The 19,072-nt window shown below is 33.6% G+C and overlaps 1 protein-coding gene across 1 annotated transcript in view; it reads right to left on the bottom strand.

The window, feature by feature from the left end:
• Positions 1-967: 967 nt before the first annotated feature.
• The window catches only part of APOOL (apolipoprotein O like), a 71,807-nt gene continuing 53,702 nt past the window's right edge, over positions 968-19,072 (bottom strand). The window contains exons 7-9 of the mRNA XM_081277119.1: positions 9,671-9,784; positions 9,357-9,468; positions 968-1,484 (exon numbers count right to left, since the gene is read on the bottom strand). Coding sequence (XP_081133245.1) covers positions 1,396-1,484; positions 9,357-9,468; positions 9,671-9,784 — 315 coding nt within the window. The 3' untranslated portion in view covers positions 968-1,395. The remainder of the gene's footprint in view (positions 1,485-9,356; positions 9,469-9,670; positions 9,785-19,072) is intronic.

Below are 19,072 nucleotides of genomic sequence, written 5' to 3'. Positions count from 1 at the left end.
AAGCAATGATGAAGACCTGAATAGCAGCAATAATAGGATTAGAAAATACAAAGGTAGAACAAATTTGATAAATAAGAAATAAGCAAAAGGAGACAGACACAATTTACTTTTAGGTATATTGACACTGAGATATCTATGGGATGTTAGGTGAACATAACTAAAATATTATTTGAAATATGGGTCTACAAACTAATAAATAATTAGAAATTATAGGTCTACAACACTGGAGAAATATGAAGGCTAAACATATGAATGAAGCCAGGGAAATTGGTTGAATGAAAATAAGAGGGCATATAGAATGAGAAAAGCTCAGGAGGGATGCAGATTGAGAAGACTTAACATTTGTAGAAAAAAAATTGAAAGGGAATTTAGAAAGGGACATTAATTACTCATTAAAGAAGTATGGAAATCACAGAAAGGAGCTCAAGAGAAGAAAGCTTGAGAGAAAAGATAGAGTTAAGAAAAGGTGTTTGACCTTGGTAATTGTTGCTTTTGGATAAAGAAGAGCTAAAGATTTTTAGAGGTTGAGGAAAAGAAATAAGAGGAAAGAAAAACCAAAGACTGACAATTCAACAGAATGGCATATCATTCTAGTTAAAGATATGAAGGAATGAGATTAGGGATACCAATAGTAGCATCAGTTTTAGGAAAGGGGGATTCGTGGCTGAAAAGGATTAAGTCTACAAGGTAGATATGAAATAGTTGGGAATGGTTATGTCTAATATATTTTATGCTCTATGAAGCAGGAAAAGCAGTCAACTTTAATAGGTATAAGAGGCTTGAGAAGAATAAAATGTTTTTAATACTTCTCAAGAACAGAGAAGTAAACTGTATAGGGGCCAGTGGAAGAACTGCTAAGTAGCATTAGGGGGGCCCATGAAGGACATGGTCCTTTTAAACAGAGATATTTTCAGATATTTAAAGGGATTTAGCCTTAATAAAACAAAAAGAAAAAGCCAAACAAATGTGCCATAAAATATGGATATTTTATTCCATGTCTCAGAAATGAAAAAGAGAGGAAGAACACATCCTTCTACACACCATTCTAATTTAACTGATATTATATATGCACATATTTTCAGATTTTAGTCTCATTGGTATAATCATACCTTCACTGTGGTTTGCTTTCTAATAAAAGCCCTTACAAGTCATCAAATGCATCCTCATACTTCTGGGTTGTTTCATTCAGTCATTTAATATTGTTTTAATTTCATTTAGATTTTGAGCTTTTATCATTTATATGATTGGTCAAACTGTACATTTTAAGATGTCAAGGAAAAACTGAATTAAAGTTATACTCTACACATCGGTTACCCATTATATGATTTTTTTCATCATTATTTGCAACATCACACATCTTGTAGTTCTCTATGCAGTCTCTTTATGCAGTCTATTTCAGCTTCTAGTGCTGTACATATCTACATCTTCCGGATGAGACTGCCCATGATCCATAAGCCTGGCGTCAGGTATAAATTGTGTAGCACCTGATGAATATTAAAATGAAAAAATAGTCATTTACAAAATTAATTTTGGGACTGTGAACATAGTAATGAACAATACAGATAAAAATCTCTACTGACATGGATATAACATTCAAGTTGAGTGAGACAGACAATAACTTATATAAAGCATATATCATGGTGGTGAGTGCTATGCAGAAAAATAAAGCAGGGAGAAACATGGAATATCTGGGTGATTTGAAATTTTATAGGTTGGCTGGTGAAAGTCTTCAGAAAAAGCCAAAAACTCAGGATGTGTGCCATGACTATATCTGCAGAGATATTTTCCAGGATGAGCTGACAGCAAACATAATGGACCCAAAACATGTCTGAGGAACCAAGACAGGTAGACCAGTAGAAAAGATTGTGTGTGTGTGGGGCGGGTAGGGGACCCTGACTGAAAGGAAACATGATCAGGCTGGGTCACAAAGAGCCATGGTAAGGATTTTACCCTTCATTTTAAATGAGATGAAAAACCAGAGGACAATTTTAAGTAAAGGAGTGACACAGTCTTATGTTTTTAACAAGATCACTTTCAGCTAGAGAAAAGAGACCATGGGGAAAAAGGGTACAGGGAAGGAGATCAGTCAGGAAGCAAATGCAGTGCTCCAGGAAAAATGCTGAGGTCTTTAAATAGGGTGATAGCAATGGAGGTGGTGAAAGGAATTAGATTCTAGAGATAGAATGGACAGAGTTTCCCAAATGGATTGAATATATTATGTGAGAGAGGCTTATTTATCCTGAGAAACTGGAAGAATGGAATTGACATTTACTGAAATAGGAAAAAGTGTGAGGGAAGCAGGTTTGAAGGAAAACTAATGAAATGTATTCTTAGATGTGTTAAACTTGATTTCTCTTACTAAACATCTGAGTAAAAATGTTGTATAGGCAGATAGACCTATGAATCTATTGAGTTCAAAGGAGGCCTTGACTGGCTTATAAATTTTATAGTCATATCCTATATATAGCATTTAAAACTATGGGACTGCATGAGATCATCCATAATCAGAGAAGTTCAAGGCAGGATCCCTTTGGATACTCCAGCTTTTTAAGGTTAAGAAAATTAGGAGAATGTCACAGAGAAGACTGAAAGAAAAGCTAGTCAGTGAGGTAAGAGAACCAATAGTAAATGATATCCCACAGGTCAAATGAAGAGATTATTTTAAGGTTGAGGGAGTATATAACCTGAATAAATGTTATTGATATATTGCATTAGTTGGAGCCAGAACTCCTGGATTTGACAATATGTGGATCAACAGTGATTATAAAAAGCTCATCATGTACTATGCAAAATGCTAAGTTATTTTCATGCACTGTCTCATAAAATCATCATGAGGTGGATGCTATTTTTATACATCCACATATAATGGCATATTGATAAATGGTGAACCACATTACAATGGTGGTTACCTAATATTATAGTGTAGGTAAAAATTTTCTTTTACTTAGTGACATCAAAGTACAACACATTACACACATTTTTAGTGATGCTGATGCAAAAAAAACCTACCTCCTGGTGATCAAATAGAATTATAGCTATATAAGATCATATGTAATAAATACTTGATAATAATGCTATTTAGTTAATATGCTATACTTTTAATCATTATTTTAAAACAAGCTCATAAAAGTGTTTACTGTAAAACAGTATGACATGTTATGGCAGTAGTAGTCTCATATGTCTTGTACTTACCATATCCCTTGATTGTATCAAGAGGACATGTCAAGTATTGATCTATACCACCTAAGTTTATATAAGTGTACACTATGATTTTTCACAAAATGGTAAAATCATCTAATGTCACATATCTCAGAATATATCCCTACAGTTAAGCAATACATAACTGTATTATTCTTTTACAGATAAGGAAAGTTCAATTTAGAGAGGTTAAGTAACTTGAATAATGTCACCCAACTGAAAATGTAATGCAACCAGGACTGAGTCCAAATTTGTTTAACCCAAACACAACAACCTTGTATATTTTGTAATATGGTATTAGAGTAATAACAATCTCATATAATTATTTTTAGTATTAAGTAGGACAATGGGTACAGAGCATTGCATATAATACCTTGTGCATAGTAATTACATAATGTTTCTTCTGAGCACTGTTTTATTTAAAGGAATTTTTTTCCAAAATGTTATTTGTTTTAAAATTATTTTATTACATTTGGGAATCACACATTGTTTTCTATAGGATAATTAAATTTCAGTTTTATAACAAAAACAAAGGGGAGAAACATATTTGAATACATTGATTTCTCTTACTTTCATCTTTTTAGGAATGTTTTCTATTTTATAATGTGAGAAACATGATAACTTCATCATCAAATATATTCAAAAAATAACCAGATAATATGTAACCATTATTCATAATAGTAATACAGTTCTCTGTAGATCAGGAATTCTTAATGTGGTGTCCCTTTGGAGAGTGTATATTAGGACTCATGTGATCTATTAAATGGCATGGGGAAAATTTTTACTTATGTTCATTGATGTCTGAAAATAGATATTTTCTTCTTCAATAATGAACATATACTTAAAAAAACCATGATAGCATTAGTAGTGCCTTGCATTTTGTCACCAATAAAAATCACAGATGTTTTCATATCACATTACAGTTGCAGATCATCTAAGAAATCTTCACACAACTACTTGAAAATTGTGGTACTATTAACATATTATTAGATATTGTTCAATTTATTTTAAAAAGATCACATATTACTGTATATTTTACGTATTCTATTATTTCATTTGAAAACATTTTGAGAAGAAATTTCAGCACATAAATGGTTAAGAACCTGCTAAAAAGACTTTCTCAAATATCCTTACTGCCACCTTGTGGAAATTATTGCTCAGTTCAAGAAAATAGTGAGATGAAATAATTTTCTCCTTTCTCAAGCTAACATACTATCAGTAAGCATATGACAATATTGTGTCTTTATGTGTCGAATCTGCTTACTAATATCCATAAATCAACTAAGTCCTCTAGCACTTTTACCCACTTCCTTAATATATTGCTTGTCCAAAGTCTTGTCAAATATTCACCTCACTCAAACTTCCTGGATTAGAAAGGTCCTTTTGAATTCAGGGCTCCGTCCCTTACAATTTCTTAAAAGGCTTCAAGATTTTAATTTAGGGGCTGGGGATGTGGCTCAAGTGGTAGCGCGCTCGCCTGGCATGCGTGCGGCCTGGGTTCGATCCTCAGCACCACATACAAACAAAGATGTTGTGTCCACCAATAACTAAAAAAAATAAATATTAAAAAATTCTCTCTCTCTCTCCCCCCTCTCTCACTCTCTCTTTTAAAAAAGATTTTAATTTATACATAGCTTAGGTCAGAGATTAAAAATTAGATAAATATACATCAGAATTCCCTCTGGAGCTTTTCCTAAAATCAATCATCTTGTAGATCTCAACTCTGGAGATTCATATTTATAATTCTTCAGTAATGTCTGGGAATGTTGAAAAATCATGGTATAGAATCACTTTGCCTATGTTATTTTATTTCTGTCCTTTTTAAAATCTTCATTTCATGCTTTTCTGAAGAATTAAGGAATACATATTTCCTCTTAGAAATTTCTTCATCCCTTGAATTAATCAAGATCTCTCTTTTCCCTCCAAAAGGATGGAGTCATAATAAAATTTTTCCTGAATTTCAATGCCCCAGTAATTGTCACACTTTACTTCATATCTTATTATATTTTTATCACTAATAAAATTCTATTTTCTGTTTAAAGTTTCTTAGTAGACTTTTGGACAGATCACTAATTAATTTTTGAGTGAAGTCAGGATTGTCAGCAATTCTATTTTTCCTTCGAGCATATAAAACCAGGTTGATATTTAACATTCAGCTTCTCAGTAATCCAAACTAGTGTTTGATTGAGCAAAGTTGAGCAAAGTACTTTCTCATATTTTGTTCTATATTTTCTATTTTTTTCTCTCTGTGCTTCAGTTTGCTGGTTTTTGTTGACTTATCTTTGAGTTTATCAATGCTGTTTTCTGTATACAGTGTACTATTAAACCCCTCTTAAACTACAACCTAGCCAAATAAGCTCATTTCAGGTACTATTTTTCATTTCTAGAATAAAAACTTGATTTTAATAGATTTCAAGACTCTGTTAAATTTTATAATTTTCATCCCTTTGTCCATCATTTTTTCCACTTAACATATTAGGTTTAATTAATGTAAAGTTGATTTCTGTGAACTTCCAATGTACAAGTCACCTGTAGGTCTACTACTATTGTTTTATATATTTTCTCATTTAATTGTCAGTCATATCTTCCTGTTTCTTTGCATGACTACTATTTCTGTTTGTTTGTATGATGGACACTGTATATAAAATAACTAAAAAAGTTCCAGAAAATACCATCTACCAGAAAGGGTTCTAACTTTCCTCTTTGAAGAATGGTGAAGCACTCAATCCCATTAGGCATTGAGCTGGGTTTGGCTGGGTTGTAGTTTAAGTGAGTCAGAACTCTGGTTCCTCCATGCTTGGCTTCTAATTGATAGCCTGACAAGTTTCTGTCACTTTAGCACTAAAAGGCTGCAGGAAATCTGGTTTTGTCCTTCAGAGGATTTGAGGTTGGCTATTTAATCTCATGATACACACAAAAACTCTGGCAATCATGAGGGGGAGTAAGTTGTGTATATGTGGCATACCTGTAGAACAGGAATTGGCAAACCTTTTATACAAAAGACCAAGAGTAAATATTTTCAATTTTGTGAACCATGTGGTATCCACTAAAACAGCTCAACAATGTTACTGTATTGTGAAAGCCACTATAGAAAATACATAAATGAATGTGTCTGTATTATTGAAACTTTAATGCACCAATACTCACAAATTTGAATTTCACATAATTTTCACTTGTCATGAAATAGTATTCTTTTGATTTTTTTTTCAGCAATTGAAAACATATAAAGCAGTCTTAATTTGTAGAATATACAAAAACAGGCAGGGAGTCATATCTGGTATATGTGTCATAGGCTGTCAACTGCTGCTTTAAGGGACAATATCCTGTAAGACTATGGAATATTTCATTCTGCTTTCATTACTTTAAGAAGTCCATGATATCAACTTTCCAAATTTGTGATTCCCAAAATAGTATAATTTCCACATTAAACATGTAAAGGATGGTAGGAAACAACCAAACCCATATTCAGAGAAATAGTAATACAATCAGTACACACTCAATCTGTTCTGTAGGTGTTAAGTGTTGGCCATAGCTGGGCTCACTAGCTAGTGATCAATAAGGTATAGTCAATGAAAATTTGTTTAATGGCAAAATAGCTAATTACTCTAAGCCAATGATAATGACTCCTCCTCCTCCTCCTCATTATTCTCATTATTCTTATTCTTATTCTTATTACCAGGAATGGAACACAGAGAACTTAACCACTGAACCACATCCCTTGCCCTTCTATTTTATTTAGAGAAAGGGTGTCCCTGAGGTGCTTAGGACCTCACTAGGTTGCTGAGGCTGGCTTTGAACTCAGGATCCTCCTGCCTCAGCCTCCCAAGCTACTGGGAGTACAGGCATGTGCCACCATATCCAGCTGATGATATCCTTTACTACTCATTGAGACCTTAGTATGTACCTGACATTATGCTTGGTGCTTTATATGCAATATCTTATTTAATACTCACAAAAGCCATGTGAAATCTATTATTGTCCCTCTTTCATGGATGAGGAGACTGAGGCTAGAAGTGATAGGTAACTTGCCCCAAATAAAAGAACTATTAAATGCTGCATTTGGCATTCAGATTGAAGTCTTATTCCAAATCTATAATCACAGTTACTACTTTTTTCCCATATTACAGAACTTTGGGATTACATGTGAAATGTAGAAATGGTCAATGTCAAGGGTGGGATAATCAACTCTGTATCTCATGGTTAATGACTGAATATTTTTGTCTCCCAAATTCCACATGTTGAAACCCTAACCACTAACGTGATGGTATTGGGAGGTGATGTCTTTGGGAGGTAATTAGGATTAGATGAGATGTTGAGGGTGGAGCCCTCAAGAATAGAATTAATGTCTTTTTAAGGGTTCTAAAAGCTTGCTTCCCTCTGTTTTGTAGGCAGTTGACTTGTAGTATCCTCAAATGGCAGAGAGAATACTACAAATCAACAGAAGAGGGCATCCACAAGAACCTGACTATGCTGGCAACCTGGTCTTGAATTTTCATCTACTAGAATGTGAGAAATTTATGTCATAAGCAACATGGTCTGTGGTACTTCTTTTTATACCAGCCTGAACTGAGACATATATAATAAGAATGAATAGCACTGGCATCACTCTCTCCCTCTGCATTTCTCCTAAGAATGCTTATCATATACTATACTGGCAAAAACAGATAGTTAAAGGATTCCAGAGTTTAGATAAGTAAAAATAAGATACTAGCTAGGTATGATTTTGGTCCCACTTTTAAGTTATAGTATGTATCATCTTTACCAGGATACTTGGAATAGACAGCCATTTAAAATATAATTGGAGGGGCTGGGGATGTGGCTCAAGCGGTAGCGCGCTCGCCTGGCATGCGTGCGGCCCGGGTTCGATCCTCAGCACCACATACCAACAAAGATGTTGTGTCTGCCGAGAACTAAGGAAGTGGATATTAAAAATTCTCTCTCTCTCTCTCTCTCTCTCTCTCTCTCTCTCTCTCTCTCTCTCTCTCTCTCTCTCACTCTCTCTTTAAAAAAAATAAAATAAAATATAATTGGATACATTACATGCTTTGGGAATATGGTTGGCTGTGGGTTAGAAAGTCTAAAAACTAAAACTTAATCTTGAATAGAAAGGAGTGCCAATAGAAGAAAATAAAAAAAAAAAACTCAAATCAGGTTTGTTATTTGGTGACAGTTTTTATAAAGATTAAGTGTAAGCAGGGGGCTGAAATTAGAAACTAAAATTCTGGTTTAAAATTAGAAAAACTATATACAATGGAAAGAGTTTAGTCTTTGTTGTCAGTAAAATCTAGGCTACAAACACAACTCTGCTACTTAAAAGCTGTATTTATTGGAACAAGATATTTAAGCTCCCTCATTCTCATCTTTTCATCAACTAATGGGAATAATTACTGCTACATTAGAGTTTTGTTTTGTTTTTATTTGTGGGTGAGGATTAAATAACAATATACTTACAACACTTTGCATTACAGTACATGCTTGATAAAGGGTAGATATTACTGGTATTTTCTACTTCTCCATCTCTGAGTTGGGTCATATTTTATTAGCAATGAGACATCTTAGTGGGTTGAATCATTCACATTATACACACAGATAAACAGATATACAAACCAGTTATTGGAAACTGTTTTTTAATATTTTTATATTTATATTTGTCAATATTGAATACTAGCAAAGTTATAAGTATTGTAATTGGTACCACTTATATTATTTGATGCTGTAATTTCTCTTGGCACCTAAACTTAATAAAAATAGAGGTGGTAGAAACTTAAGATTGACAAAGACTGACAGGCAAGTAACACAAGAATAGAAACTAATATTTCTTGATGTAGGCATGATTCATCCCTGTATACTGAGGGAATCCAGAAAGGTACATTTTCCTTCTCCTGACAAAATGGCTCACATTTATAAAGTGATATTAAAATGCTTTATGCAATCAACCTGTCAGTGCTATTCTATGCACCCACATACAATGATCTATATTATGAACTAAGGGGTTATTTTAAAAAAGACAGTTACCCACAACCTAAAAAGAAATACAAACTACACGTATGAGAGAGAAAAAAAATGCATGAGAAAAACACATAAGTTCAGACTAATTATAATGCTACAACATTATGTAATTAAAGAAAGGAAATGAAATTGAACTATTCCAAACAAACCTGAGATGGATTCTGATTTGGTCTTTGTTTTAGAGCTGAGTTCTGTTGGCAAAGGCACTGAATGTTTCTGGACATGAGTTGTTTTTTCAGGTATTTCATCAGAGTTGCTTAGCTGTTTACCAAAAAAGATTTTTCCATCATAAGTAGATCATTTTAATAAGAAAATATCTTAAAGAAATATAGTATATCAATTTACTATGATTCCTTTATCTACTTTTATTATATCATTTACCTATGTCCAATACCCCCATTACAAGCCAATACCAACCCAAACAAAACTCGTATTTAACTTGTTGGTCCCTTTTAAACTCTACCTTATTTCTTTCCTTAGGTTCAGGGAGTGACTCTTTTTTGTTGCTTTTTGTCCATAAGGATTTAAATGCTTCATAAATTTGCTGGCTGGTAGCATATGCCTTTTGTCCAGTTACCTAATTTAAACAAAAAATGAGTCAAAAACTATATTTTTAAAAGTTAAAATAAAAATATTTTAAATTTAATATCAGGTATTTTATATAAACATCTAGGTTAGAAAGAAATCAATAGGGAAAATATAAAACTCTAAATCATATAACAAAGCACCATTTTCCAAATCTTATATGAAAAATTTCTTTCTTATATAAGAGGCTAATAAATGTATAATTTGCATATATACTATAACAAGTTAATTGTAAATTATGTGTATTTTATTATTATTTTTTCAACAATGGGGATTGAAACCAAGACTTTGTGCATAGCAGTTGCATACTCCACAAAGTGAGATCCCCAGACCTATTTTACTGTGTTAAAAATATTTTTCCAGTTTTACTGAGGTGTAATTGACAAACCAAAATTATATCTAAGATAAAAAACATAGTGTTTTGCTATATCCTTTTATAATGATTCTTGCAGTTAAGCTAACTAGCCAATTCTCTCACACAGCCTCCATGCATGTGCTGATGTGTGCGTGTGTACATGTGTTCATGTGTGTGTGTATGTGGTATGTTTTGAGAACCCTTAGGATACACTCCCTCAAGAAATTTCAAGTATTCAATACATTATTATTCTATAGTTGACTTGCTATACATAGATCTCCAGAACTTTCTCATCTTATAACTGAAAGATTGTCTTTTAACCAACATCTCCCCATTTCCTTTAACCCCTGAACCTTTGGCAACTACAATTTTACGATCTGCTTCTATAAGTTGAACTACTCTAGATTCCATCAGTGATGCCATACAACTTTGTATTTCTGTGTCCTGCCATTTGTAACAATGTGGTTGATCTTGGGAAACCTTATGTTAAGTGAAAACTATGTCTATTTATATAAGTTTGGGGAAAATAATTTGAAATAATAAACAGTTGGATGGAAATATGAGATTTTGAGACTTTAAAGTTGATTCTTTTCTTAAATTTTTATGGCACTTTCTCCATTCACTAAGAAAGTAACTAATTTCTCCAGAGAAAAATAATATTTTGGGTAGAAAGATAAAATACAAATACACTAAAGCAGAGGGTAGAATTCCTAAAGTTGCTGTTACTTGCATTCATAGTAGTTTCCCTTTGAAAATCTCTTTTGGGTTCCTTCTTATTCCTTTTTCATCCTTTTGTTCCTTGTGGCTAAATTCAAGAGTTATTGATCATTTTAAATAGCTTTGTTTATTTATTTTTATGTGGTGCTGAGGATCAAACCCAGTGCCTCACACAGGCTAGGCAAGCACTCTATCAATGAGCCACAACCCTAGCCCAAGAGTTATTGATTTTTCATTGGGAGATTTCCAAGATTACACTTTCTACAAACATGTTTTTTTAAAGCTATCTTTTTCTTACTCAAGTAGAAAAGTTTCTCCTATTTTCACTAAGTATATACTACACTTACAAAATTAATCAATATATTGGGATAAAGAAAGTCTTCTTCCTCTCCCAATATAAACTTTATTAACAGGTATATATACTTCCTGAATTTTTATTATTATGTATATTATACACACACAAACACACACACACAATTGCCTCCTTATCTGGGGGGGATATGTTCCAAGATCTCTAGTGGATGCTTGCCACTGAACCTTATATATAACTAATATATAAATGTATAATGTGTGTGTGTGTGTGTGTGTGTATATATATATATATATATATATACACACACACACACACACACACATGTATATGTGTATATATATGTGTGTGTGTATATGTGTGTGTGTATATATATCCATCCCTATGTAATTGCATATATATTTTTTTCTATATAGATATCTGTGATAATATCTAATATATAAATTAGGCACAGTAAGATATTAACAAAAATTAATAAAGCAGAACAATTATAATATAGAAGTTATGTGGAAGTTCTTTATTCCATCTAAGTAGTGCCAACACCACTTCTCTTCTGTTTTGAGATCATCATTAAGTAAAATAGGAATTATTTAAACACAAGTAGTGAGGTATTGTGACAGTTGACTTGCTAACCTAGATGGCTACCAAGTGTCTAAAGTGACTAACAAGTGGGTAGTGTTATAGCATATACATTGGTTAGGTAGTAGCTATCTCATGGAAGGAGATTAAAAAATTACCAGGGGACTAGGAAAATAATAATCAAAAGTGCCATATGTATAGGCAATTTTTCTCTTATGATGAAAATGCTTCTTAGCTGCCTTTCTGATAAAAGTGTCACTTTTAAATGCAAGCCGCTGTGATACATACAACACTGTTTTCTCTTTTTTTTATATGTTGGGATTATGCTCTTTCAATAAGTTCCTCCTTAAATGATTTTCTCTTCTCTCCAGATGGTCACAGGGAAGAAAAATGGAAAGATCCTAAAAGAACAAGTTTTTTTTTTCTTAAAAACTTTTTTTCTGAGGACTTCACAGGCTCCCACATTCTTTAAATATTTGGGCTGAATCTAATCTGATCCAGAAGTGCACTCTGGTTTGATAAAGCAGTTCTATATGCTCCTTTTCTAGAGTAATTATGGCCATGTCATTTTTTTGTCTTTGTCTTTTTCTGAGCTCAAGTTTTTTAAATGATAAATTTATCTTCTCTCCTGAACAAATTAGTCTTGTTTTTTCTAACTGAATTTTATTGCCCTCTGTTTTTCTTTCTGCTGTTTTTATTCAGTGGCCAGTTATTCAAGGGTTAACCCTCAAATACACTAGAAAAAGAGACTTATTTTAAAGAGTCCTAAGCAGGAAAAATAAACCCTAGTAATGGTGGGAGTAAATCTGCTTGATGAAGGATAAGTGATCAGCTGAACCTTTCACATCAGCATCCAGAATGGCAGATAGAATTTATTCCTAATGTTCACAATTTCACAGGGTCTATTTTAGTTTGTAAATGGCTAAATATGACAGTCTGTTGAAGAAACCTTTATAGTTTTTTTATCCTACCTTTTGAAGTCATACCAGGAAAAAAGCTATAAAATCTTGGTTTCCTGTTGATCTTTATGTCTAGGTATGCACACATCTTTTTTATATTGTTATCTGCATGTGCACTTGTGTCTGTGTATCATGTACATGGTACCACAACTGGCATATTGATAAATGAGCACTCATGAATTTTTAAAAATGGATCCAAATAACTTTCAGTTCCTGTGACTTAAAATGATTAGAGATAAAAATAAATATGCATTTAAATCACTAACCCACACATTTTTTTCTCTAGGTGATCAGTCAATGAAGACTGTTGTTTTCTATCAAATATTTGAAGTGTAATATCCATTGCTTTTAGGTTTTTCTTTTTCAACAGAAAAAAAAAAACATGGCTTAAAATGTTAACTAGACTTGGTTTTCATAGGTAACCTAAGTTAAAAATGAGTAAATCTGATTTAACATAAATAAGTTAAGCATTTATAAATGCGTTTTAATAAATTATTAGTCAATAGAAAGGGTTTCAGATTGCTTTATTTCTGGGTCTTCACTAAAAACAAGATGATTGAGGGATAATATTCTACTTTCATGTATTCCTGTCAGATTTAGCCATTTACAAACTAAAATAGACCCTGTGAAATTATGAACATTAGGAATAAATTCTATCTGCCATTCTGGATGCTGATGTGAAAGGTTCAGCTGATCATTTATCCTTCATCGAGCAGATTTACTCCCACCATTACCAAGGTTTATTTTTCTTGCTTGGGACTCTTTAAAAGAAGTCTCTTTCTTTTTCTAGTGTATTTGAGGGTTAACCCTTGAATAACTGGCCAATGAATAACAAGCTAGTGTTAATAAAAAACCTATAAGGAAAAAAGTATTTTATTTCATTATAGTGTATTTTGTATAAATTCATAAATTTTCAAAGATTGTTTTAAAATCTAAACTTAAAAGGTCAGTAATTAAGAAAGAAATGTAAGAAAGTTATAGGTACGAAAATATATTATGGTAAGAAAAATGAAAGGGGAAAGAAAATATTTCTGGATGAAAAAAGTATCTGGTAGTATAGGTATTATTTTTGTCCTAAACTTCAGGATAAAATTGAGGACAAAATTTAAGATAAGAACTGGTTGTGAAATGTCTATGTAAACTACAAAAGGTTCATAGAAGATAAATCTAAAAAGTTTGTGTGTGATTAAGTTGTCTATAAGCAGCACAGTTAGTTAAACTTAAGGGTTTTCCCCTGTAAGGTCAACTGTTAATAAATTAATATAGAACAAAGTCTAATTCTCTGTTTAAGAATATTAAGGTTTTCTTAAAACATTTATCTGCTCTTATCAAGATGATCTGTTGTGTGTGCTAAGTTTTATTACGTAGGGGAATTTAAGTCTTAAAGGAATTTGGGTTTTTAATGGCTTTGAAATCTTTTAAATGATTACTTCATAATTGGTTAATAAACAACTGGTATTTTAGGTAATTGCAATATAGTTAACATTCTAAATATATGCAACTAGAGATATGTATACATCTGAGAACTAAATATGTTTGTCTAAGCCTTGTAAAAGTTTATAAAATAAAAGTTTACGTAGGTTTACAGGCAATGTAACCAGTAAGTGCTCTCTTTTATAAATTGTATCTTACAGAAAAGGACCACATTGCCATTTAAAAACATAGCTTGCATCTGTTTGCTTTAAGTACATCAATGTTTCATTGTTATATAAATGAGATATATTTATATATAAAATAATAAGCCTATTTGTGATAACTGAGTTAAGACTTTGCCGTTCACCTTACTTCATGTTAAGATGGCTCTAAAGTAGGTCAGAATTAAATTTATTTAAAGTTGTTTTCAAAAGACATATGTTTGTTATAAAGATAACTGTGATCACAAAATAAACAAGGGATTCGATACAAAATTACATAAATATTTTGGTAAACTATAAAAGGTATTTAAGGTTATAAGAGTGTTTTAAAAGAAAATAAAACTTGAAAAGGTTTTCATAAGTAATTAAGTTCATAAATTAACGGGTCTTTTGAGAGGATAAATAGATATCAAATATACTTTAGAACTACCATAGAGATTATGTTTCTTAGTTTATAGTTACTATACAAACTAGCTATGTTGTTGCTCTTTTAGCTTCATTTTTTGTTTAGCTTGTAAAAATTTATAACTGTTACCCATTAGTATTTCACAGTACTACTTTTAACAGAACAATCTGAGTTAATTTAAGACAATTAATTATCTCCTATAGGGAAGATAGCATATAATGCAGACTTCCAGTATGGGCACGAACCCATTACTCCCATTTCAAGAATGTTGAAAGTGGCCTGTTGAATGCTTAAAACTAAAGCTTGGAGACCAAAGTCAAGGAAGTAAAAGGGCCAAGGAAAACTCAAGTCAATATTTTGGCTGTTGCCCTTTAAGGTCAGCTGGAATTTAGGGAATGATGGGACCTCTCTAAATGTCCTGAAACTCTGCTGAGTTACCTGACCTCTTGATCAGGGGGACTGTGGAGACTCTAGAAAACAGGAAGCCAACCAGTGTAAACAGTGCAAAAACGAAGGTCATTGGGAAGGGATATATCCCTAATGCTTCCAAGGAAAGCCATATGTGGCCAGCAAGACTCTGAACCATCCTGGCAAATAGCACAACTCATAGGAGAAAGATAAAGAAGCCAAGAGTATTCTTGTAAGCTTGTAAAAGCAACTCCTATCAAATCTTAGCTGACTCTAAACAGCAGACAGGAAAAGGGTCAATTTTTGACAAACTTGGTCTTAAACAACTTGCAGGAGAGTATAACCAAAATACAGCCACACATGGACATTTAAAAGAAAAGATATTTTTTTAATGTAGCTTAAGATATAAATTTATGTCAGTCCTCTCAATAGTAAAACTGGGAAGTTATTAATAAGTATTCTTATACAGGAGTGTCTGATAAATACAAAAAACAGACACTGTCACAGTCACAAGTTTGTTCTGAGTCAATTTGAGACCCACAGATTTTCCTAACCTCCTACATAGGTGAGCTTAATCTATTTTTCACTGGTTTGATTTTCTAACTCTGATATTTATCCCTCAGATTGGTCTATAGGACATAATCTGGCACATGGAAGTCTGACCAGTTATGATCAAAAGCTCTTTATGACATTGACAGATGTATTTTTCTCCTTAACACAGAGGTGGCTGTCATGAAAAAAAGCTATATTACAAAACCGAATGGCTTTGGATGCTCTCACTGCAGATCAGGGTAGCATTTGTGCCATTATCCAGACAGAATGTTGTGTTTACATTCCTGACCACTCTGACAATGTAACTAAAATCCTTAAACACTTAATTTTCAAAGAGATGTTATGTCCTCACCTGTTTCATCATGGGGTCAAGTTTTTAGCTCATAGCTTTCTGACACTTGATGGTGGAAGAAACTGCTGATACCTATAGTCATTATCATATCATCGGTATATTTAGATGTTACTATGTTTATTGTTGTATCAATCTTTTCCCAATACTTATGTGTTCTTGTTTTGTTCATAGGCCATCCACCTCCCAGACTGCTTTACAATCTGTTTCTACCAAACCAGAGAATTACCATGGCCCCTTTGTCCGAACTTACTCATAATCTGAAGCATTTCACTGACAGATAGCAAGGATTAGAGATACCTACCCTATAGGCCTATGCCCCTAATCAGCAGAAAGTAGCTACCAATTTGACTTCATCACCTCTTATTCTCTGGATTATTCAGGGGCTCTAGTCATTGAGTGGGGAATGTTAGGCAGTAGCTGGCAAATGCATGTCAAGGTCACAAGTGTAGTTTAAATCACTTTAGGGTCTTTAAAAAAATTTTTAGTTGTATAAATGGACACAATACCTTTAATTAATTAATTCATTCATTTTTATGTGATACTGAGGATTGAACCCAGTGCCTCACAAGTGCAGGGCAAGTGCTCTACCATTGAGCCACAACCCAAGCCCACTTGAGGGTATTTTTTTAAAACTACTTACAAAGTAGACAAGAAAGCAAATGGTTGTAGTTAATTTGTAGAAAATAAAGCGAAGCGAATGAGCTTATGGGAAAACACATCAAAAGAAACATATTAATGGGACTAACTTTTGACAGGGTCCACTGAGGTTGATGTGAAGTTAGTTCCATTTGTCCGGGAAGGAAGATTCCTTTATTAGCACAGATGCACTAAGGTAACTTCTGATCAGTTACTGACCCCAGTGCTCAGATTAATATGGGATTGACTTGTACATTAAGCAACCCTAAATAGGACAGCTATCATGAGAGTTCCAGAGTAGACCAACTAAGGTTGAAAATTCCATCACCCACCATGAAGGAGGAGTTAAACACCTGATTGGCAGAGAGTAAAGAAGGTTTTCCCCAGTTCTCTGGCAGTAGCTGGCAAATGCATGTCAAATACTAATAAATTTTGAGACAGCACTGTCTCCTTTGTCATTCTCTGCCCAGAGACAGTCCTCTCTCTCTCTCTTGAGAGAGAGGGCTCACTTTGCTTTTACTTTACATTCACCTCACTTTCAATTATAATAAAGTTCTCTTATATGACTTTTGGTGTATGACTTTACATTTTATTTCATTGGAACACAAGAACTGAGGTCTGGAGTTTCAGCTCCCTGCTTTCCTGTGACACATTGAACAAAGGTAGTATTCTTTCCCTGGTGAGTATACTGCAAGATTTCATGACACCACTCATTATAGAGCACAATTTAAAACTCATGAACTTTTTATTTATGGAATTTTTCACTTAATATTTTTGGATTGTAGTTGATTGAAACTGTGAAAGTCAAACCACAATTAAGGGGGGTAATACATACACATAAGCATACCCACAGTATTTTAAAACAAATGACATGTTAACATTTTATAGATCTACCAAAATGAGGTAGAACTGTATGTCCTACATGGACAGAAGTCCATGATGAACCACTGAATTGGGAAAAAAGGGGGGGGATAACAAAATAGATCATACACTACAATCTCGGTGATGTTTTAAACTAAATTTAAAAATAAATTGCACAAGGAACAAGATAGTGGTTTAGTGGGAAACGGCTTTTCCCACAGCTCCATGACACAGGACTCAAATAGCGAGAAAACTGCTTTCTTTGAGGGGAGTTAAAAAGGCACTACACTGATACTTAATATTGGACAGAGAGTCTTGAAGACTAGTAAATTTTTGGTATATCAGACAAGAATAAAGAACAGAATTGGAGCTGAGTGGGAGCAGGGGAAATTATTATACAAGTTTGGAAAAGAGTAAAATGTGCAGCAGATAGACTTGGTGGGGAGAATCCCAGGATGGGAGGGTCAGCCCGCCTTGGGTTCACCCACAGGCTATTCAGCTCATTAAACTGGTGCACACAAGTCACCTGAGTCTGTCTGCTATGCACAGGGAGCCAAGCTGGAGACATTTTTGGACATGGTGCTATAGCAAATCCAACTCATACAGGGAACTTAGATCCTTGAGTTCAGAGTACATGAATCCAGCAGATGTCAGCTTCCTGATCTCAACTGAGTCTAGCAAATCAGGAAAATTTCTGGCATGGAGAGCATTTTTCCTGGGGGGTAACACAGGTCAGAGAGGCTAGAGACCTCACCCTCTTCTCCTCCCTTGAGACCAGGAATGCCCAGGACTAGAGGAAGTGGCTGAAGAATCTGAAAGGACAGGAATGACAGATCCTGGAAGGCCAGAAAAGGCAGTATCCAAAAACAACAGAACCAGTAAAGGACTGACTTCTCCTTCCAATGAGTGGAGCCCTGGGGAGATTAGTGGGATATAGTTCTAGAAGTGTGTTGATTAATTAATGCTCAATAATTTCCCATGCAACAAACACCTGGGGCAATACTAGATCTGATCCCCAACCTTAGGAGCTTCATTTCCAAAAACTCATCTCATAGAACCCAGTGGTATCTATACCCTGGAAGTGAAGCCAACAGTATCTTCTACATCTCTCCACATCATCCTGCTGAGAAGGGAAGCTAAGAAATGGAGAGACAGTTTGGAACAGACAGCAAGCATATAATCTCACTGACTGTTTTTTTTTTTCCTTTTAAATGTGTACTGATTGATACATGAGGGACATTTATAAATATACATATTTGTTTCTGCTTTCTCATTTCTAGTGCTTCTTGAAAGTAGTTATTTTTCCTTACTCTGTCTTTTGAGGGTTAGAGTTTTTGATTCATATATTTTGGTTTGGTTTTCTATTATCTGTGTCACAACTCTTTTTCCCTTGTTTCTCTTTCTCTCACTAACAGCTAAACTTTATTCTTCTTTCACTCTTCCTTTAATTTTTACTTCTATTTTTCTCTACCCCCCGCATAAATAATACATCCTACGTTGCCTCTACATTT

The sequence above is a fragment of the Spermophilus citellus genome, assembly GCF_964194105.1.
Source record: "Spermophilus citellus genome assembly, chromosome: X".
Taxonomy (NCBI): domain Eukaryota; kingdom Metazoa; phylum Chordata; class Mammalia; order Rodentia; family Sciuridae; genus Spermophilus; species Spermophilus citellus.
Note: the sequence above shows the minus strand (reverse complement) of the source record. Positions and strands in the feature narration are given on the sequence as shown.